The 22,376-nt window shown below is 43.8% G+C and overlaps 1 protein-coding gene across 5 annotated transcripts in view; it reads left to right on the top strand.

Moving 5' to 3' along the window:
• Positions 1 to 22,376, top strand: part of ltbp1 (latent transforming growth factor beta binding protein 1) — a 349,362-nt gene that overhangs the window by 299,760 nt on the left and 27,226 nt on the right. For all 5 annotated transcript variants that reach the window (XM_072580504.1, XM_072580506.1, XM_072580508.1 and 2 more), the window contains 4 exons: positions 2,150 to 2,278; positions 4,364 to 4,504; positions 6,637 to 6,777; positions 10,167 to 10,325. In XM_072580504.1, the coding sequence (XP_072436605.1) occupies positions 2,150 to 2,278; positions 4,364 to 4,504; positions 6,637 to 6,777; positions 10,167 to 10,325 (570 nt within the window). The remainder of the gene's footprint in view (positions 1 to 2,149; positions 2,279 to 4,363; positions 4,505 to 6,636; positions 6,778 to 10,166; positions 10,326 to 22,376) is intronic.

Here is a 22,376-nt window from a genome sequence, read left to right as displayed (position 1 = left end):
TCATCTCAGTCACTGGCAATCTATAATTTGCCCTGTAGACCACGATATCAGACTGCTGCCATAATTACCAATCCGTGTATCTACTTGTCACTATGCTTAGCTTAGTTGGCTGGATGGCTGGGTTGTGATGTCAGCAGCGCAGATTCAATACTGGCTGAGGTCAGCATGAAGGTCACGCCTTCTCAGGCATGGTGGCCCTCAGGTTAAAATCACCACTAGTCATCTCCGTCCAATGAGAGCGAAGCCCTGTGGGCCTCTGGACACATTTTCACTTCCTGCAGAGTCGACCTATCACAAGATTTACCAGTGCCATTCAGAACCAAAGACCTATGCTTTTTGTTTCCCTGAAAGAGTTTGCATGCGTTTTTAAATGAAGCTGATTTTGTTGAGAGGATTGCAGCTAAGAACTCAATCAAAAACAAAACTGCTGCTCATCTCTCTGGTGTCAGCTTCCAACATTTATCATTTGTCTTTCCATATCTCCTTTAAAAGCAATCACAGAGTCAGCTTCCTTAATTGTGGGAGGCGAGTCCATGTTTTAGCAACTCTCTATGGACAGTGACTCAGAGAAATGGTAGCATAATGATTATGCAAGTGGACAAGTAATCTGGAAACTAATCCCCTAATCCCACTGTGGTAACTAGGAAATTTGAATTCAATTAAATAAATAAATCCAAAATTAAAAAAGCTAGGATCAATAAACGGTAAAGGTGAAACAACTAGGTTGTTGTAAAAGCACATCTGGTTTGGTCGTATATTTACGAAAGGGAATCTTGTGGCCTCATTCAGTCTGCCCTACATGTGTCTCTGGAACCACAACAAAATGGTTAACTCTTAGCTGCCCTCTGAAATGGCACAGTAAGTCATTCAGTCATCAAGAAGGTGGTAATGACCTACCACAATGTTCTTATGAACAGTTAGGAAGGGCCAGGAGTTGGTCTTGCCAGAGTTGCCAACACCTCACATTTGTTTGCTTTGTTGTTGACGTTAATCGTCTTTGTACATCAACTCATCAAACTAATGGAAATGTTTCTCATCATTTACCTCACCAAAGCCTTTCAAATGATTTCAGATGTTCTACTAATTCTCCTCTTAATCTTCTGAGCTGTAATAATGAGGGTAACCTTACAGAGGTTTATTAAATCATGAGAGGTATAGGTAAGGTGAATGGCAGATTTTTTTCCCCTAGGGTCAGGGATTTCAAGACGGGGGGGCATATTTTTAAGGTGAAAGGAGAAAGATTTAAAAAAGACATGAGGGACAACCTTTTTACATAGAGAGTCGTTTGCGTGTGGAACGCATTTTCAGAGGAAGCGTTGTATGTGGATACAGTCACAAGGTCTAAAAGATGTTTAGATAAGTGCATACAGAAGAAATGTTTGGAGGCAGTTGGGACTAGTTTAGTTTGGGATTATGGTCGGCATGGACAGGTTGGACCGAAGGGTCTGTTTCTGTGCTGTATGACTCTATGACTCTATTAAGTGTGTCAGTTGTTAATTTGAAAGTCTATGCACTCTGGTGCTTCAAAGGCTATTGTAGTTAAATGTTTATCAATTGTGTTTGATTATGTGCATGTGGAAGATATTAATATGGATTTCACTTGAGCGCATATAAATAGAACTAATTGAAACTGTGGCATAATTGAGTTAGGAGGTGCTTGCAATATCTCACTCTGTAAATAAATGTGAGACCGAGTAACTATTGGCTCCAATTACATCTTCCATTAACTAGCTTTCTGAAATCAAACAACATAACTAAAGACTGAAAGTGCTGGAGAAACGCAGAGGTCTGGCAGCATCTGTAGAGAGAGAAACAGATTTGAGTCCAATTTTAATCTTCTCCAAAACTTCTGAATAATGGACTCAAAATATTATCTCTTTCCTTCTTTCTCCACAGATGCTGCCAGATGTGCTGCATCCCCCTAGCACTTTCTGTTTATATTTCAGATGTTTAGCATCTGCAGTACTTTGCTTTTCTATAACATCTGTGTTGTATGGAACTGATGTTGGCTGCAGTACCAGTGCCAAGGCAAGTGATGGCTGATTGTGAGGGAATGTTTCAAAATGCACTGCATTCTAGTTTGATTAAAGTCAGATGTTATCTTGCGGTCAGTTTATTACATTAAAAAACATACTTTTTTTGTTCACAGATGCTGATGAATGTGTTTTATTTGGACAAGAGATCTGTAAGGATGGCTTTTGCCTGAACACACAGCCCAGCTTTGAATGTTACTGCAGACAAGGCTTGTATTACGATCCAGTCAAACTGCAATGTCTTGGTAAGTTTACTTCATAGTAACATTAAAAACTAAGCACAAATGTGGCCATGTTATGCTTCGGTCACCAATTAATGAAAGAGCGATGGATCAAGGAGAGGGATGAAGGAAATGGGATTTTTATAAAGAACAGAAGTATTAAAGATAACAAAGGCTTTGAGGGATATGTATAGAAGGCAGGGATATTGTGTTCTGATACAGGATAAACCATGATTATATTGAATGGCAGAGCAGGTTTAAAGGGCTGAATAGCCTATTCTTGCTCTTCATTTTGATGTTTCTAAGAAGTTAGAGTAGATGTATATACTTAGAATGTACACTGATATTGAACAGTTAAAATGGAATGGATACTCTGCCCTTGCCAGCCTGAAATCTCTTACATAGTCAGTTCCTCAGGGAAGTGAAGCACTTTCCTCAGAGGTGGGGAGTTCATTTACTCATGTAGACTCAAACCCTATTACATCAGCTTTGTTTCCTGAAACCTTTCCCCAGTCTTCCTCCCTTTCTGCTGTAGAACTCACCACTGCCATTTCTCTCTTTGTCTCACTCTCTGACTCTCAGTCTCGCTGTCTCTCCCATTCCCATGCTAGACTCTCGATTAACATAGTCCTTGGGCCTAACTATCGACCTCTGGACTGCCTGACTTTCTGGTCAGTCTCTTGCTGATTTTCCCAGCAGTTTTGCTGAGGCTGTTGGCCAGTGTAAGTGGCACTCTCCCTAACTTGTACAACATTTGCCCGATTATTTTAGTAAGATAATGTTACTTTCACCATAATTTGAGAAATGAGTCAAATACACATCAGAGACATTTATGGAATTGATAATGTACAATTTTGAGCTGTGTACAAAGTAACAATCAAGAGGTAAACATAGTAGTGGAAATAATTTATTTATTCTTTACTGCTATTGTGAAGCCTTGACTGTAATGTTCAGAGGCACAATAGTGAAAGAACACAGTCAATAGCACGGAAAGCTGGAAGTACACATCAGTTATAAAGAGGTGAGAGAAATGGTTGTTTTTGGGGGTGGTAAGAGGCTATTGGATTTAGAGTGGAATTTCTTTGAGATCTAGTGAGAGTTTTATTTGCTTCTTTCATCTGTAAGCACCAAGTCAGCCTTGTGTTAAACTTCAGGCCTGCATAGTTTTCTCCCAATCCCAATGGCAGTGGTCAAAGTAGGGCACAGCTGGTTGGTAGCATTTGCCCAGTGTCTCGATTGGGAGCCCTAACACTCTGCTACTTGATAGGGTGAGTGCCATCGACAATTTAGTGTTAGTCTTGCTCTGTGCTCCATCCTCAGGTCCACATTTTGCGAGGTTTCTATCAGTTTAGGAGGCATTGGCCTTGTGATGGTATCGCCAGACTATGAATCCAGAGACCCAGGCAGTGCCCTGTGGACCCCGGTTCAAATCCCGCCATGGCAGATAGCGGGATTCAATTTTTTTTTAAATTAAGAGTCTAATGATGACCATGAAACTGTTGCCAATGGATTCGCTAATGTCTTTTAGGGAAGGAAACTGCCAACTTTACCTCACCTGGCCTACACGTAACTTCAGACCCACAGCAATGTGGTTAACTCTTAACTGCCCTCTGAGCAATTTGGGATGGGCACTAAATGCTGGCCTAGCCAGAGATGCCCTCGGTCCATGAATAATTTTTTTTAAGAAGAGTTATTCCTTGTTCAGCAAACAGAACTGATATATTATTGCACCTCCTGAAAAGGTAAATAAATGGACAGCTCTCTCACTGCTGTGAGTAACAAAGATCGTCCATGTGAGATCACATCAGGGAATGACGATCACATCACACTCTACAATTGTCACTTAAATCTATGAACGTGTTTACTGCTTCATTACGCCTTCATGAATGGCAAGGGTGGCATTTATTGCTAAGTCCTAAATGAAGTGTTTGTCATATACTCTCCTCCCGAGGTCTCTCTCAGTTCCTGCACTCCCATTAGAGCTGAGCCACATTGATGGTATGGACTCTCCCCATCCTTCCTCCCAGGTTCAGGAGATAATTGTCGCGAAACTGTCACCATGCTGTGCTTTTCCTCTGGAGCCAGACTGTAACATATTCTTTACACCAGATATCGATGAATGCCAGGATGTAGCGAGTTGCATAAATGGGCAATGCCTTAACACTGAAGGTTCGTACAACTGTTTCTGCACCCTCCCAATGGTCCTGGATGCTTCAGGGAAACGCTGCACGCAGCGCTTAGATTCTGACGGTATGTTCCCGCTGTTACTATGGAAACATTACATGGCGAGAGACTTGAATAAAATATAGCTTATAGGGACGTGGCTTACAGTGCGTTGGGGTTGCATTTCTGTGGGGTTCTTCAGATCATCCTTTTAGAATGACCGCCAGACATCTGTGGAAACCCTGAAGAAATAGTGGAAATTATGGCCCAGAATTTTCAATGTCAGACAGTGATGGTAACGCTGTTGAGTATCAAGGGGAATTGGTTAGATTCTGGCAGCGTCTGTGGAGAGAAACCAAGGACAATGTTTCAAGTCCTAGAATCACAGAATCCCCACGGTGTGGAAACGGGCCCTTCGGCCCAACAAGTTCACACTGACCCTCCAAAGAGTAAACCACCCAGACCCACTGAATACTGTGGACAATTTAGCATGGCCAATTCACCTAACCTGTATATCTTTGGACTGTGGGAGGCACCTAGACCACCCAGAGGAAACCCACGCAGACACGGAGAGAATGTGCAAACTCCACATGGACAGTCGCGTGAGGCTGGAATTGAACCCGGGTCCCTGGCGCTGTGAAGCAGCAGTGCTAACCATTGAGCCACCGAGCCACCAAGTCCTGTGAACCTTCTTCAGAACTGTTCTGAAATGGGTCACTGGACTCGAAATGGTAACTGTGTTCTCCTCTCCTCAGATGCTGCCAGCCTGGCTGAGCATCTCCGGCAGTTGCTGTTTTTGATTGTCTCTGTAGTTCTTTGTTTTGTTTTAATGGCTAGCTTCTGTCTTGTTTGAGTTGGTCATTACATTGCATTTGTGTGGTGCCAAGGCTATTTGCCATTTATCAGGCCGAGCTGGACATTGTTCTGATCTTACTGCATATGGACATTGACTGCTTCAGTACTCTGACATCGTTCCCATCAGACTTTTGCAAGTCATACCCTCTCTGGTCACTGACATTTCACCTGTGGGAAGGTCCAAAATCACATGGGATGGTGCTAGACCCTTTCTGACCAGAACGAACAACTGCCAGATTGCTTGCCATGTAGGTAGGAGAGACCTGAGGACATAAACTTAGAGTAAAAGGAAGACCTTTTAGAACAGAGAGAAGGAAATACTTCTTCAGCCAGAGAGTGGTGAATCTAAGGAATGCACTGCACAGAAGGCTGTGGAGGCCAGGTCATTGAATATATTTAAGACTGAGGTAAATAGGTTCTTAAGTTTCTCAAAAGAGAAAATGCTGGAAAATCTCAGCAGGTCTGTCAGCATCTGTAAGGAGAGAAAAGAGCTGACGTTTCAAAGAGCTTTGACAAAGGGTCAGTTAGACTCGAAACGTCAGCTCTTTTCTCTCCTTACAGGTGCTACCAGACCTGCTGAGATTTTCTAGCATTTTCCCTTTTGGTTTCAGATTCCAGCATCCGCAATAATTTGCTTTTATCTTAAGTTTCTCAACCTTATTCTCCCACTTTCTCCCCGTATCCCATGATCCCCTTGATACTCATCAGCCATGATTGATTGGTGGAGCAGACTTGATGGGCTGAATGGCCTAATTTCTGCTCCTATATCTTAATGTCTTAGGATGGATGAATGAATGTAAGAGAATTGAAGAAATACTTGAAAAGAAAAGTGAAAGAGCAGAGGAATGGGACTAAATTGACATCTCTATCAAAGAGTTTGCATCTGGGGTGTGGAACTTGCTTCTGTTGCTGTCTCATGCTGTAATTCAGTCGAGGCAAGGAGGGATGTTTCTCTGGTTTGTTTCAGATTGCCTGGGTTCCCTAGATGTAACAGACATAAGATCAATGGTATGATCAAGTCGTACACTCACTGAATCATGTTTCTTGCTAAAGGAATTTTGGGAGTGTTCCCTGTACCTGACCCATCTAAGCTCTGGATCTGTGTTATTATGACAATTCATTGATCCTGGGTGCTGTTCCTCAGTTCCTCTTGTGAAAATCATTATGTACAAAAAACCCTTCACTTTTTGTTGTATTTTAAATGGCCTCTGTAAAGATGGTCTCATTTGGAATTGAAGCGTTTCTGAAGCAGTACCTGAAGTTTGGTGCTGGGATTTTTGACCTGTCGCACTCCTGTGCTGCCCAACTTTCCATTGTTACTGTGCATGATGTCAGACAGTGCAGTATTTCATTTTATTTCTTAGATATCGACGAGTGTCAGGATCCATCAAATTGTATCGGTGGCCAATGTATCAACACTGACGGCTCATACAACTGTTTCTGCACATACCCAATGATCCTCGACTCTTCAGGGAAGCGTTGCATTGAGCCTCCTGAAACTAGTGGTAAGTCACAGTGGCAGGAGCAGCTGCTATAGTTGGCGTGGTTGCAATGATATACGTTCATTTTTATACTGCAGTTTATATCAGATGCTCTTTATTTTAAAAGAGGCTTGAATGACATTGACATTAATCTGCTTAAAACCGATCTCTTTGTCCTAATATCCGTAATGTACCCCTTTATTCTTCATTTCTCTATTCTGTAGCTTTGTTTCTAAGATAACGTTGTAAGTGGTATCTTATATAAATTTCACTGTACTCATTTCATTACATGAGACAATAAGTTAATTCAATTCTTTCTGTGTCTCAGCATCAAACCCCTGTCTGATAACAGAAGGACTTTGGGATGTTTCACCATGTTAAATGTGATATAAAAATGCACATTTTTGTTATTTGGATGGGAGGAGAGGGAAGAAGACTTACATTTATCCAGTATGCAGCCTGTTCTGACTGAAGCAACATTTTACATAAAGCTTCAAGGAAAACTGGCCTCCTCTTTCCCCCCCACCCCTTCACAGCCCATGTAGACCATGTCAACTGCACTCATCAATCCACTTCAAAAAACCCAGCCAAACCTGGTCAATATAATCTCGCCCTGAGAAAGCCATGCTGAGTATCCTTGTCTCATTTTGGCTTCTCCACATGGTGATTAATTCCATTCCTCAGAATATTTTCCAAATGTTTACCTACCACAGATTTACAGGGAATCACAGCGCAAATCGGAAGAACAACATCTTCCGACTACACACTTTGCAGCCTTCTGGACTTAATATTGGGTTCAACACTTTCAAACTGTGAACCAACTCCCACTCCTTCCCTGTCTTTTAGCTTTACTCGTTACATTCTCTGTCACCATGTCCTCTCTCCCCTCCCCCTACTCCAGTGGGACTATCCGTCCTTTCCAATCTGGCACCATCGTCTTGCCATGCTCATATTCTGATCATTTAATCTGAATTATCAACATCTTTTCTCCTGAACACTCTACACCCCATCACCAACCCCAACTATAACGTAAATGCTGCCCCCTTCACACTTCACTTCATCTCTGATGAAAAGTCACCGAGATTCAAAACGTTAGTTTGCTCTCTCTCCATGGATACTGTCTGACCCGCGTGATCTCCAGCATTTGTTGTTTTCAGTACAGATTCCAGCATCTGCAGTAATTTGCTCCTCAGTTATAGTTCCTTGGTTTATCCCTACTGCACTTCTCAACTAGTGGTACGTTAGCTGTCCTCCAGTGTGCTGGCCCCTCTTCTGTAGCCAGAGGTGATTTGAAAGTTAATGTCAGAGTCCCAGGAATCTCCTCCCTTGCCTCCCATAGCAGCCTGGGATTCATCTCATCTGGGCCTATATGTTTATCCAATTTGAAGCCTAATAAAACCTCTTGGTGGTAATTTATTAAAGTCTCACAGCCCTCCCTCCTGATTTCTGTACCCATGTTGTCCCTCTCCACAGACGCTCAGATGTGACAGGAATCGATATCCAACTGTGTTACATGAAGTAACACATAAAGGGGAGGTGGGGCTGGTGGAGTCGGGGGGGGGGGGGGGGGGGGGGGGTTGAATCGTGGCGAGGGGGAGGCCAAGCACTGCTGTGATACATTCATCCAAAGTTTGCTAAGATCTAGAAAAGCAGCAGCTGTACAAACACCCATTGTCTTGGTGTCTGAGACCTCTCAGTTTAAAGTCCTCTTTAATTTTTCAGACTTATTTATCAGAGAACTGCCGCCCACACACACTGGAAAATATTTTGTCATTCACGGTCAGAACGACTGGTGAAGGATCGCTCCTTCACACTTAAAATGCACACGTGACCCTCATTTGATGCTTTCCCCCCAACATTGCGTCACGTCAGTGCCCTGGGTTGCTTCTCATTCAAGCATGTTTTCCTTGCTAACCTTCAAAAGAGTGATGCTCAAGATTTGATGGCAGATAGTGAGAAACAATTTCCTGCTTCTGGGGAAGGCCAGAACAAAAGGGGCATAAACTGCACAATGCAGGTGTGACGCTCGCAATGCTCCACAGAATGTAGTGTCGGCCTGGAACTCCATCCATCCCAATGAAAACTGCGGAGATTCTGGATCAATTGAAAGTACAAATCTGAGATCTATTGATTGTTTTTTGAGAGGATTAAGAGTCAGGAAATTGAGCAGGATGAGTTATAGATCAGCCATTATCTAACTGAATGGCAGAATCAGCTGAAGGGGCCGAATGGTCTCTTCTTCATGTCCCTATGAACACAAATGACTGAAGCCATGGAGCACACGTGTGTATCCACAAGGTGATGCCAAAGCAACATTGAATGACATCCTTCCCTAACCTTAAACAGTAAGTTGGGATAACATGGGCATTTTCTGCTTGGCAGTATGTAACTAGTGGTGTGCAGCAGGGATCAGTGCTGGGGTCATAATTATTTATTATATTATGTATATAATATATATATATATGGCTTTGACTTTGATTAGGGAAGTGAATGAACTGTCACTAAGTTTGCAAATGATCTAAAAGTAGGTGAGTGGTGAGGATGGTACAAAGTGTTGGGCAGAGGTTAAGTGCGTGGGCAAGAACCTGGCAGATATGGGAAAATGTGAGGTTAAGCACTTTGGCAGGAGGAGTAGAGGAGCTGAACGTTATTTATATGGAGAAAGACTGCAGAAAGAGGCAGCACGTAGGGATTTGGACATCTTCATGCATAAATCATTTTTAAAAAGCTAGCAAACAGTTTAAGCGGGTAATAGGGAAGTCAATGGAATGTTGGCCTTTATTTCAAAGCGATGGAGTATAAAATTGGGGAGGTCTTTATAACACTAGATAAGGCCCCAGTCAGATCTCAACTCAAATTCTATGAACAGTTTGGTCTCCTTAAGGAAGGAAAGGTATACTGGCACTGGAGGCAATCTAGAGAAAGTTCACTCAGCTGGTACTAGGTATGGAGGGACTGTCTTGTGAGGAGAGCTTGAGTAGACTGGGCCTGTACTCATTCGGATATAGAAAAATGCGAGGCAACCTTATTGAAATGTGCAAAATTCCTCAGAGACTTGGCAGGGTAGATGCAGAAAAGTTGTTTCCCCTTGTGAGAGAGTTTAGGACTAGGGGCCATAATCTCAGAATAAGGGGTCATATATTTAAGAGAGAGATGAGGAGGAATTTCCTCTCTGAGGGAGGTAAATCTGTGGAATTCTTTACTGCAGAGAGCTGTTGAGACTGGGTCATTAAATATATTCAAGGCTGAGATAGACAGAACTTTAATCAATAAGAGAACCAAGGGTTACAGGGAAAAGGCAGCCAAATGGAGTTGAGGATTATTGCCACGATACATTGAATGGCACGGCAGACTTGATGGGCTGAATGGCCTATTTCTGCTGCTATGTCTGATGGTCTTGTGGTCTTTTTCAGAACAAACCACTGAAGAGGATGTGTGCTGGCAGGCGGTGAGCAGTGAGGTTGTGTGTGGGTCACCCCTAGTGAATCGGAGGACCACCTACACTGAGTGCTGCTGTATGTATGGAGAAGCCTGGGGTATGGACTGTGCTCTTTGTCCCCTTCGAAACACAGGTGAGTAAGAATTACCCAGTCATTTACACGTAATGCTTTTCCTGAAGAATGGAAGTGAAGTGATGGGATCATGGAAGTGGGAGGAAGGAAATGACCTGAGTTTTATTGTAAAACATATTTCTCTTTAATTTGAGCACAGTTTACCAGTTAATAAACCTGAAGCAGTGTTGTGAGTCTATTTTATTCTTTTTGGAAAAGGGTCAATAAATTCATAGTAATTAGGAATAGCACAGTGCAAAATCACTTCTCTTTATTTTCAAATTTTCTGCAATCTTGTCTTAGCATTGTCAGAGATCTAAAGCACTGAAACTGACCCTTCGGTCCAACTCATCCATGCCGACCAGATATCCTAACTAAAGCTAGTCCCATTTGCCAGCCATTGTACACCCTTCCTATTCATATACCCATCCAGATGCATTTTAAATGTAATTGTACTAGCCCTCTCACTTCCTCTGGTAGTCCATTCCATTCACACACCACCCTCTGTGTGAAAAGATTGCCCTTAGGTCCCTTTTAAATCTTGCCCCTCTCACCTTAAACCTTTGCCCTCTAGTTATAGAGTTCCCCACCCTAGGGAAAATACCGTGTCTATTTATCCTACCCATACCCCTCTTGATTTTATCAACTTCTATAAGGTCACCCCTCAGTCTCTGACTCTCCAGGGAAAATAGCCCCAGTGTATTCAGCCTCTCTCTGTAACTCAAAACCTCCAATGCTGGCAACATCCTTGCTTGACAGTTCTCCATCTAAAGCAGTGGCAGTAATAATCTGTGAAATGTACATGTTCTGACCATGTCAAGGAATGTGAGAAATCAGAGGGTGAGACACTGGGCATCATTTGGATCATTGTCATCCCACATCTCAAACGTGAATGGGAGTCGGCTGTTGCAATTCCTGCTGCGACTCAGATCATCTCCAGACAGAAAGGGCTTTTACCTGAAATGTTGATTTCGCTGCTCGTTGGATGCTGCCTGAACTGCTGTGCTCTTCCAGCACCACTAATCCAGTATTTGATTTTCAGCATCTGCAGTCATTGTTTTTACCTAGAGGCTTGCCAAGCAGATTTTAGGCCCCAGTGATAATTAAACAGTCATCATTCCCACAACCTCATTAGATTGTGGTTCATAATCATTGCAAAGTACTCGGAATCATTCCATGTCCAATCACTCCCCTTCTGAATAACCAATACTCTTTATTTAGTCACTCCGTTATATGTTGGCTGACAGCTTGCAGTATCATAAACAGATGCCTTTGTTTTTCTCATTCCTTTTTCACTCTTACTTTGACCTTACAAAAACACTGTCAGCCCACACAACAGCTTGGTGTTTCCATTTGGTGTGATGCTGGTAATTTACTTACACCTTGGGAATGATTGAGGGTGTCTAAACTGATGCCAAACAGGACTCCATAGCCAGCGGACTGAATTTAAAAAAAGGGTCAAAGAGTCATAGAGCCAGACAGCAAGGAAATAGACCCTTCTGTCCAACCACTGGGTTTGGGGAGTCCAGAACTAGAGGGCATAGGTTTAGCTCTATATCATTAATATTATATAATTGTACAACATAGAAGGTGTGCTGGGTTTGGGGACTGAGGTGGATTTTTACTAATCCAGTGAGAAGGGTGAAGCTTGAAAGGGTTCAAAAAAGATTTACAGGGATGTTTCCGTGATTGAGGGAGAGGTTGAATTAGCTGGGGCTGTTTTCCCTGGAGCATTGGAGGCTGAAGGGTGACCTTATTGAGGTTTATAAAATCATGAGGAGCATGGATAGGGTGAATAGCCAAGATCTTTTTGCCAGGGTAGTGGAGTCTAAATAGAGAGCATAGGTTTAAGGTGAGAGGGGAAAGATTTAAAAGGGACCTAAGGGGCCACCTTTTCACACAGAAGGTGGTATGTGTATGGAATGAGCTGCCAGAGGAAGTGGTGGAGGCTGGTACAATTGCAATATTTAAAAGGCATTTGGATGGATATATGAATAGGAAGGGGTTGGAGGGATATGGGCCGGGTGCTGGCAGGTAGGGCTAGATTGGGTTGGGATATCTGATTGGCATGGACGGGTTGGACTGAAGGGTCTGTTTCCATGCTGTACATTTCTATGACTCTATGACACTCCATGCTGACCTTAATCCAAACTAAACTAGTCCCACCTGCCTGCTCCGGGCCCACGTCCCTTCAAACCTTTCTTATTCATATACGTATCCAAATATCTTTTAAATGTTGTAATTATACCCACATCCATCACTTCCTCAGGAAGTTCATTCCACATGCGAACCATCTTCTGTAAAACAATCGGCACTCATATCTTTTTTAAATCTCTCTCCCCTCACCTTAAAAATGTGCCCATCCGAAGGGAAAGACAACTACCATTAACTCTGTCTATACCGTTCATGATTTTGTAAACTTACATAAGGTCACCTCTCAACCTCCTATGCACCACTGAGGAAAGTCCCAGCCTATTCAGCCTTTCTCTATAACTGGTGCATTTGCTCATAGATGTGGGGAACCAGAGCAAGGTGATGGCTTTCCTCCTGTCTGTGAGGGGTGGTCTCTGTGATATCAGACCCCAGCACTCCACCCTCATCTCCCTGCCTTCGTGTGCTGTATGTTTGCAAATCGCAATGCACTGCGAGAACTGCAGTGTCATGAGGTGTCTCATTGCCATGCAAGGTTATACAATTCGATCTTTACAGTCAAGCCCCAGCTGCAGTACAAAAGCAGGTACATCTGAGCCTCACCCCGTAAGCCTTTTCCATCGACTTACTCCATTCGCTGTCTAATTTTAAAGCATTCAAGTTGCAGCCTTCCCTGGGAGACCCGACACGTGCTGGGAGCACTTCTTGACACAGGCTGGGTCTTCCTGGTAATTGGATCATAATGTGACAAAAGTGTGAACTTATTCAGCGTTATATCCATCAATACGTACTGCTTCTGAATTGACCCAGACATGGTACCATATTCAAAGGTCTGGCCTCTTTATATTCCAGCACTAAACTGAAATGTAGGAATTTCCTGAGTTGAGATTGCACATTATGAAAAGGACTGGCATGGATGTCAGGTTCGCTGCTGCCACCTCCTGGCAGTGTGAGCAAAGCACCATTGAAGATCACCAGGATTACATCCCTCAGCATGAAAAATCCAACATTATATCAAATTTTAAGATTTCCAAAATCACACCTGAGAAACCTAACCCCTTCTCTATGTAACAAGCATAAGTGAATTTATTGCAAAGCAATTCGGGATGTTGCATACGCATGATTGGGTTTTATACAAATGCAGGATTAGCATTGCTTGGTGTGTGTGTGTATCTGTGTGTGTGTGTGTGTGTGTGTGATCTACAAGACATTGGGCAGCAGCTCTATAAAGGTGCTGCTTGCTTCCCCCCCCAGAACTGTGACCCTGACTGTCTGGGAGGCAAAGGCAGCTGGGAGCATTCCCACCTGCAAGTTCCCCTCCAGATCATGCACCATCCTGACTTGGAATGGTATCCACATTCCTTCACTGTGGCTGGGCCAACACCCTGGAAACCCTCCCGAACCTCATCCCATGGACTGCAGCTGTTCAAGCACGCAACTCACAAGTTACTTCTCTGAGGAAATAGCAGATGGGTGATAAATGCTCGTCCAGCCAGAAATGCCCACTTCCTCGGAAGAAATTTTTTTATCAGAAGCGTGAACTATGAAGTTATGAACTATAACTGAAGCATCTTAATGCAGTCTGAATTCATGAGTTACTTGCAGCTGTCCATCTGCTGTGTTGGCAGTGCTTTTGTGTGACCACATTCATCAGGATATCTGGCAGTAACAACAGGGCTTTCTGCACTTAACCCTTTGACTACATAATCGATTCACAGAAATAGAAGAACCACCAGCAAGTTCCAAAACACAAAATGCCATACACCATTCCTGTCACTCAGTCACCCTGTGTTAACTGTCCACTCAGCTAATTCTTGAATTTCCTGATGTATAATGATAGCAGAAAGACTAAAATATTCTCTGTTATGTGTACTTACTGCTTTTGGAAGCATTTTTCCTCATATGGAAGGTAACTTCCTAAGATTTGGGCGGCAAAGTGCCTAAGTGGTTAGCACTGCTGCCTCACAATGCCAGGTACCCAGGTTCGATTCTGCCCTTTGGCGGCTGTGTGGAGTTTGCACATTCTCCCCGTGTCTGCCTGGGTTTCCTCTGGGTGCTCTGTTTTTCCTCCCACAGTCCAAAGATGTGCAGGTTAGGGTGGATTGGCCATGCTAAATCACCCATAGTGTCGAGGGATGTGCAGGCTAGGAAGTGGGTTAGCCATGAGAAATATGGGGTTACAATATGGGGAGAGTGGCTAGGTCTGGGTGAGATGCTCTTCAGAGGATCAGTGTGGACTTGATGGGCTGAATGGCCTCTTCCCATATAGCAGGGATTCTATGATTTGAAACTTGCAGTGTCGACATGCAGGAAGTGAGGCCATTTTCAATAGCAGACTCCTTTCAGGTAGTTAGCGAGATACAACACAGGACTATCAGCATCTCTTTCCATTAGACAGAGACAATTAGATATATAGAACAGGATGAGCAGCATTCCTCATTGGGAATAGGTCATGGTCAGGAGGAAAGTGTCTATAAACAGCCACAAGTGGTCCAGGCATTGAGTTTGTGACATTACATTGATCTGCTGTACGTTCAAGCTGTTCTAAGCTAACTGATTACCCTCTTGATAATGGAACTACTTGTCAGTATTTTCGAACCAACTTGTTCAGATATGCTGTATTATGACACAGCTCTGGAGCAGGTGGGACTTGAACCCAGGCTTCCTGCCTCAGAGGCAGGGACACCAAGACTGTGCCACAAGAGCTAATGATATCTTTTTAAGAAAATATGCATAATTAAATCATTTCTGAAATCTATTCCTGGAAAGCTAGACAAGGTAATTACAGTATAAGCTAAATTAATTTTAAAATTAAGCATTTGGCAAAAACAGCGTTGGGCTAACCGTGACTTTCTTGCATTGTGTATTGTGGACGATAAAGAATCAGCTGTCTGTGTTCTGTCTCTCCTGACTTTTATTTCATTGATATTAATCAGCAGAGATGTGAAATGGGTGGCGCATTCACTATTAACCATTTCACACTGTTGAATAAGGCAAGTTTGCTGTTGTATGTTTGTGGCATCAGAATATCACAAGATATCACAAAATATCGGGGATACTCTTAAGGTCTCACTGGTCAAGTGCGGCATTCCCACAGCCACCTGGGAATCACTGGCCCAAGACCGTCCAAAGTGGAGGAGGAGCATCCAGGGAGGTGTTGAGCACTCGAGACTTGCCGTTGGGAATAAGCAGAAGCCAGGAGAAAACAAGCAAAGGTTTCTGCCATACCAACACTGCACCCATCCCTTGCCATGATCACAATCTGTCCCCAGGTGTAACAGAGCCTGTGGTAGCTGCATCGGTCTGTACAGCCATTTACCAACTCACCTTGAGAGTGGAACAGAGTCATCCTTGTCTGCGAGGGATCATCAATGATGATGATGAATCAATATCACAAGAGGTACAGAAGTCAGAGGTAATTCAGCGCAGTCCTGCACCCTCCTATAACAGCACTGTTGCTTAAGGACTTCCAGATTGTTCCGTCTGCTGTCTCAGCTGGAGATTCCATTCAATTCCATTCGGCCTCAGTGGTGGGAAACTGGATATTTTGACAAGGAGATCAGTTTGAGCAACTTAAACTCTACTGCATGGCCTATCCCTACACAATGAACACAGTCCGCTGATTTCTCAGCAACAAACCCAAACAAGAAGACAAAACGTGCCCAGAAACCCTACCACTCTCCCCTACATCAAAGACACCTCAGAAATGACAGCCAGACAACTCAGACCCCTTGGCATCATGGTAGTCCACAAACCCACCAACACACTAAAACAACAGCAAATTTACTTGAAAGACCCTGTACAGACAACAAGCAAAACTAATGTAATTTACAAAATACCGTGCAAGGACTGTAACAAACACTACATTGGACAAACAGGCAGAAAACTAGCCACCAGGATACATGAACACCAACTAGCCACAAAATGACATGACCCTCTCTCACTAGTATCCTTACATACAGATAAGGAAGGACACCACTTGGACAGGGACAACACATCCATCCTAGGACAAGCCAAACAGAGACACACACGAGAATTCCCAGAAGTGTGGCATTCTAACCAGAACTCTATCAACAAACACATCGAGTTAGACCCCATCTACCACCCCGAGAAAAAGAACAGAAAATAACATCACCACAGGAAATGATGTCACCACAGGAGATGACATCACCAACCCAAAGAAACCCAAATATATAAATAGAAAGCAGGAATTATCAACAGTGCTTCGCCCGGAGGCCCACTGATGATGTTACCTAGTAGGGTGACAAAACGTCTGGAAATGAACCTTCCAGCTCAGCGAGCAAACCTACATCCATTCCAATCCTGACATGAGATCTTTTACAGCCATCCCAGGACCAGAGAATGGGATCTCAGTTTAATATTTTAGATGATATCTCCAACGTATCAAGGCAATGGGCTCAAATCCTGCAGTATGGCTTCTTAAAAATTTGCTTTGCTCTGGGGATCCATGTGACACTGTCACGCTGATATCTGTAGCAGTGAATGTAGACGTGTTCTTACGACAGATAGAAAACACCGGAAATCGCAACAGATTCAGTCAATTAAATGGGATCAGGGAGTCCATGAAACAGATCCCAAATGGACAATGTCAAGTCAATCTCTCTCAACCTGCAGCTGACTACATCTACCAAAGGAGAATTTCCCAACAGGCAATGGGGTGGAATGGAGGTCCCAGGCCTGTGGGTACTGTCGGGCAGCTGCTGGCACAACATTACAGGATGTGGCATCCTCACTGGCACCCTCTGTATCTGTAATCGGGTTACTGAGGCAGGATAGCCAATCAGAGATGACAAAGTTAGCCAATCAGAGATGACAGAATAGCCAATCAGAGATGGCTGCAATGCTGGATGACCAGCGCCCCTGCCTGCAGAGAGGTGAGTGGTGCTGAGGAAGGTGAGTGTGAATGGGAGGTGAGAGGTTTGTGGAGGGTTAGTATGAGGGAGAGGCAAGTGGAGCAGAGGAGGGAGAGTGTGAGGAAGAGGAGAGTGTGAGGGAGAGGCGAGTGGAGCTGGGGAGGGAGGGTGAGTGTGAGTGAGAGGCGAGTGGATTTGAGGAGGGAGAGTGTGAGGGAGAGACAAGTGATGCTGAGGAGGGAGGGTGAGTGTGAGGGAGATGTGAGTGGAATTGAGGAGGGAGGGTGAATGTGAGGGAGAGATGAGTGGAGTTGAGGGAGGATGAGTGTGAGGGAGAGGTGAATGGAGTTGAGGAGGGAGGGTGAGTGTGAGGGAGAGGCTATTGGAGTTGAGGGAGGGTGAGTGTGAGGAGGAGGCGAGTGGAGCTGAAGGAGAGTGTGAGAGAACCTAAACATGGAGGAGCTCTTGGCCATTTGGGAAATTCGGATTTTGGGAAGTTTCCTTCACTCGGACATGGAGTGTGCGGGTGTAAGCACCTGAGCTGGTATGTGAGGCTGTAATCGAGAGGCAATGATACAGGGAAACTTTTAATAAGCCAGTTATGAAAATATGTGTTTACACGTGGAGAGCAGTGAGATAGATGTATCTGCTCAGAGTGAATGAGAACATGGAGAGAGTGTGAGCAAGGGAGAGTGGGATCAGGGGGAGAGTGCGAGGGAGGACAGGAAGAGAGTGGGAGGATGGCGAGAAACCAGGAGCGTTGGAGAGCATGAGGAGAATGTCGGGACACGGGGAGAGAGTGGGAGCACAGGGCGAAAGCAGGGACAAGGGAGAGCTTGGGGTGAGAGTGGGAGCATGGGGAGAGCAAGAGAGAGAGAGAGAGAGACAGAGTGGCAGAGAGCACTAGTGGAGCAGTAGGAGTGCAGGGACACTGTGGGGAAATGAGCATGTCTTTAATTTGATTACACTTGGCTGTTGTCTCCCTCTGAAGCCAGCCATGGGCTGTGCATTGCCTGGAAACTCTCCACAGACCCCAATTTGGGAAGCACTACTCAAACAGTCAGTGTGATGTCCTGAGAGAAAAGGAGGGAATAACAATTGGTGAAGAGAAATGATGTAATTTCTGTGCAAATGCAGTACAAAGGTATTAAAAATAAAAAAAAGTGTTTCATCTTAAAGAAAATAATACCCTTTGTTCATAAGATAATAGGATCATGGGTGGACCATTCTGCCCCCCCACCTCCCCTTAAGCAGTTCTGTATTATTCAGTTCCAACTCTATTTTAACTGGAATGGATCTGTTTTCTCTCTCTCAGATTTTGCTTTCACCATCTCCTTCTGGGTTTTGGTTTGTTCTTTGTGATAAGCTACTGTAGGACGAGGTCTGCTTGGAACGGGACTGACATTTCCCTTGTGAAAATGTAAATATTGTCCCAACCACTCGAATGTAGCTGTCAGATTGAGTGTGTGATCGTGAACCTCTTCATCTGTTTTTCATACTGCAGCAGCCTCTACATTCTCTCACCAACATTCACAGGGACGTGTGCTCTCTCAAGAGCAGGATAAAATGCTGGCGTTATATTAAAATAATGATGAGATAAAAATGATGTATGTTGTTAAAACTTCTGTCAAAGGGAATGAATGTGCCTGTCTTGTTTTTATTCGTGATGTAGCCTTGCACAGCAGATCAGTCCTTATGAAGCAGAGTCTGGCTACATTCAGAAAGGGTTAGCAAGGTGTCTTTTATACAAGTTCTCTATCAGAGACAGAGCAGTAGCTAGTTCAAAGGCTATTGTTTATCCACTGGACACTCACTGAACACCAGAACTCATTTTATAATGTAAATTGTTTTGCAAACACAAGGTACAAGATTTTAGAACCACCCAATAGCTCAATAAAGAGGAGACCATTCAAACCGCTGAATTTATGCCTGATTTTTTGAGGAGTGATGCGGTCACTCTCACCCAGTCTCCACTGTTTACCCAGATCCTTGCAGTTTTTCCCCACCAGTCCTTGGGAAGAGCCTGAGTTGGATTTAATGGTCACAGTAACTGTCTGGGATCCAACCACTTGCCTAATATGAAGAGTGACGTGGCGCTGACTCTGAAATTCTGACCTTCCTGTGTGGCGCCAGGTGAAGGTTGGAGAGCCCCAAGTAGGAAAGTAACCGTGAAAGCCAAAGCAAACAGTTCCATTAAAGGCTGCGGCCTGACAGAACACAAGGCCTCCTGACGTTGTAAGTAATTGATGGAGAAGTGAAAGGCCAGGAAACCCACCAGAGAGGACAGCTCGATCCAAAAAACAGTGTTGTGTTGTGGTTTGGCCACCGTGCCTCTATCGAACATATACCTCTGCCAAAACAACTACTAGACTGATAATTTCAAACAAGAAACCCAGCCGCAGCCAGACATTAAAGCATAATTCTCACAAATTCAGCTCAAGATGTGAGACTGAAACCCCATGGATTAGGAAGATTCTCCCTGATTTGATCTCTCCTCAATGTTACTTGATCTCAGCCTGAGGTAGAAGCAAGGGCAGCCTTACAAAGTCACCAAGAATTTATAGTGCAGCCATAGGCCATTCATCCCAACGAGCCCATGCTGGTATTTACACTTTACACAAACCTCTTCAAACATCACTTCGCTTAACTCAATCAGAACTCAATTCAATTCTATTCTTTTCTACCTCCCTATGTTTAGCTTGCCCTTAAATAATTTTATACCATTTCCCTCAACTTCTTTCTGTAGTGGATTCCACATTGTCATCATTCTCTAGTCAAATGGTTTGTTCTGAATTCTCGACAGTGACTGCCTCAGACCTCTGACCTCACTACATGTCCACTACCAAATCCTCTCATGTCCCTAAAGACCTCCTTTCATTTTGTTTATGGGATGTGAATATCAGTGCCAAGGCCAACCGCTGTTACCTATCCTTAATTGCCCCACCCGGGCAGCTCTTTATTTTCTCTTTTCCAAAGAAAAGGAACTTGACCCATTTGATCTTTTCCAGGGGGTATAACCTCTCCATTTGGGTATTCATCTCAGGAGGAGAAATTTATTTGTGAAAGGTGTCCTGTTGGAGGTCACGATCCAATGGTTGCTTTTTGGAAGGCAGGCGTGGGGAGTTAGATCATTGAGAGTCAATTCAGTCTTGGATTTGGTGCTTGTCCAAGGTTAAGTCCACTGGCATAAGTTGCCATAGCTCCCACAGAACCATCCAACCGCCATCTGGTTAGAGAGAGGTACCTGACCATGAGTTTAACCTGAGGGTCACTGTGCCTCAGGCAAGCAATGACGTTAGAAGAAGAGCCCTTCGTGTTAGCCACAGTCAGAATTGAACCCACACTGTCCACCCATCACGCTTCATCTCAATCCAACTGTTCACCCAATTGAGCTAACCGATACTTGACACCCACTGAGTAAGATGTAAGTGTGCCGAGGGGAGCTGGAACATGCTCTGAGATACCAGCTTCAGTAAAGAAGCAAGAGAGAAAAGATCGAGCGTGGGAGAGGATAGTTTATAATCTCTGAATGATTTCCATAGCCACAGTACTTGTCAATATTTAAATTCTGTTTGCAAACAACAAGCGAGCACTGGGATCTGTTGAAAATGCAGGTCATTCTTTTCGAATTCATTCACTGAATGTGGGTGTCTTACCAATGGTAAGACCTACATTCATTACTCACATCTCAATGGTACTCCCCTTCACCTTCCTGCTGCTCATCCATTTCAGAAGATGGTTGAAGAGACAACCCCATTGCCTTGTGCCTGGAGTCACACGAAGGCACAATGGGTGTGGAGAGTGGATTTACTTCACTCGTAACATCTGCGAATTGTTCTTATTGTTTTTTTTATATGGGAAGTAGGTATCACTGCCTGTTCCTAATTGCCCCCCTTTGAACCAAGAGTCTTACTTATTGTCTTCAGTGGGGCAATCAAGAATCATATGCTGTGATGTGGTATCTGGAATCACACATAGGCCAGACTAGGTGAGAAAGGCAGATTCCCTCAAGGACATGAGTAAGCCATGTGTTTTTTTTTAATTAATCAACAATCGAAAATGGATATGTGCTCACTATTAGGCTAGCTTTTTAATTGCAGATTTTTAAATTCCAATTTCACTCTCTGTGTGAGTGGGATTTGAACCCAGGTTTCCCAGAATATTAGCTTGGCTCTCTGGATTACACCATTCCCCCACCTCCCCAAAGTGATCCAGTTTCCATCAAAAGAAATGACAGTCTGGCAGCTTCCTGGTACGCTATTACAGAAACAAAACCAAAACTTCCAGGCCTAATATAGAGTAAGAGAGCCATACAGCACGGAAACAGTCCCTTCAATTCAACCATGGTCCAGGCCGATCATAATCCCAAACTAAATAGTCCCCGCCTGTCTGCTCCTGGCCATATACCTCCCAACCTTTCCTTTTGATGTACTTATCCAAATGGCTTTTAAACAATGTAATTGCACTTGGATCTAGGCATGAGCCTCTGTGTAAAAAGAAATTGCCCCTCTTGAATTTTTAAAATCTTTCTCCTCTCACCTTAAAAATATGCCCTCTTGTCTTGAAATTCCCCACCCTAGGAACCTTACCATTCACCTTATCTATACCCCTCATGATTTTATAAAAACTCTAAAAGATCACCCTCAGTCTCCGACACTCCAGTTAAAAAAGTTACAGCCTATCCTGCCTCATCCTGGTAAATCTCTTCTGAACTCTCTCCAGCTTAATAACAACCTTCCTATAACAGGGCGATCCAGAAGAGACCTCAAAAGTGTCCTGTACAATCTCAACATAACATCAACAGGTATTTGACTGAATTTCAATCCCTGCACTGCTATGGCAAAATTTTAACTCCCATCCTCTGTCTTCTGAGCTGAGAAACGTAATCATTGAGCTATGATATTCCTCACAGAGGCTCAATCTACCAGGAGTGCATCTCACATCCATGGTATTCGTCAGAAAGTTGGCACGGTTGGCAGTGCTGCTCCTCATGGTCACTGTTCAACTCATCCTACCTCTCCTGATAAACACTATTCCCCCATCTATG

Source organism: Chiloscyllium punctatum, chromosome 11 (assembly GCF_047496795.1).
Source record: "Chiloscyllium punctatum isolate Juve2018m chromosome 11, sChiPun1.3, whole genome shotgun sequence".
Classification (NCBI taxonomy): Eukaryota; Metazoa; Chordata; class Chondrichthyes; order Orectolobiformes; family Hemiscylliidae; genus Chiloscyllium; species Chiloscyllium punctatum.
This window is presented reverse-complemented; position numbering and strand designations above follow the sequence as displayed.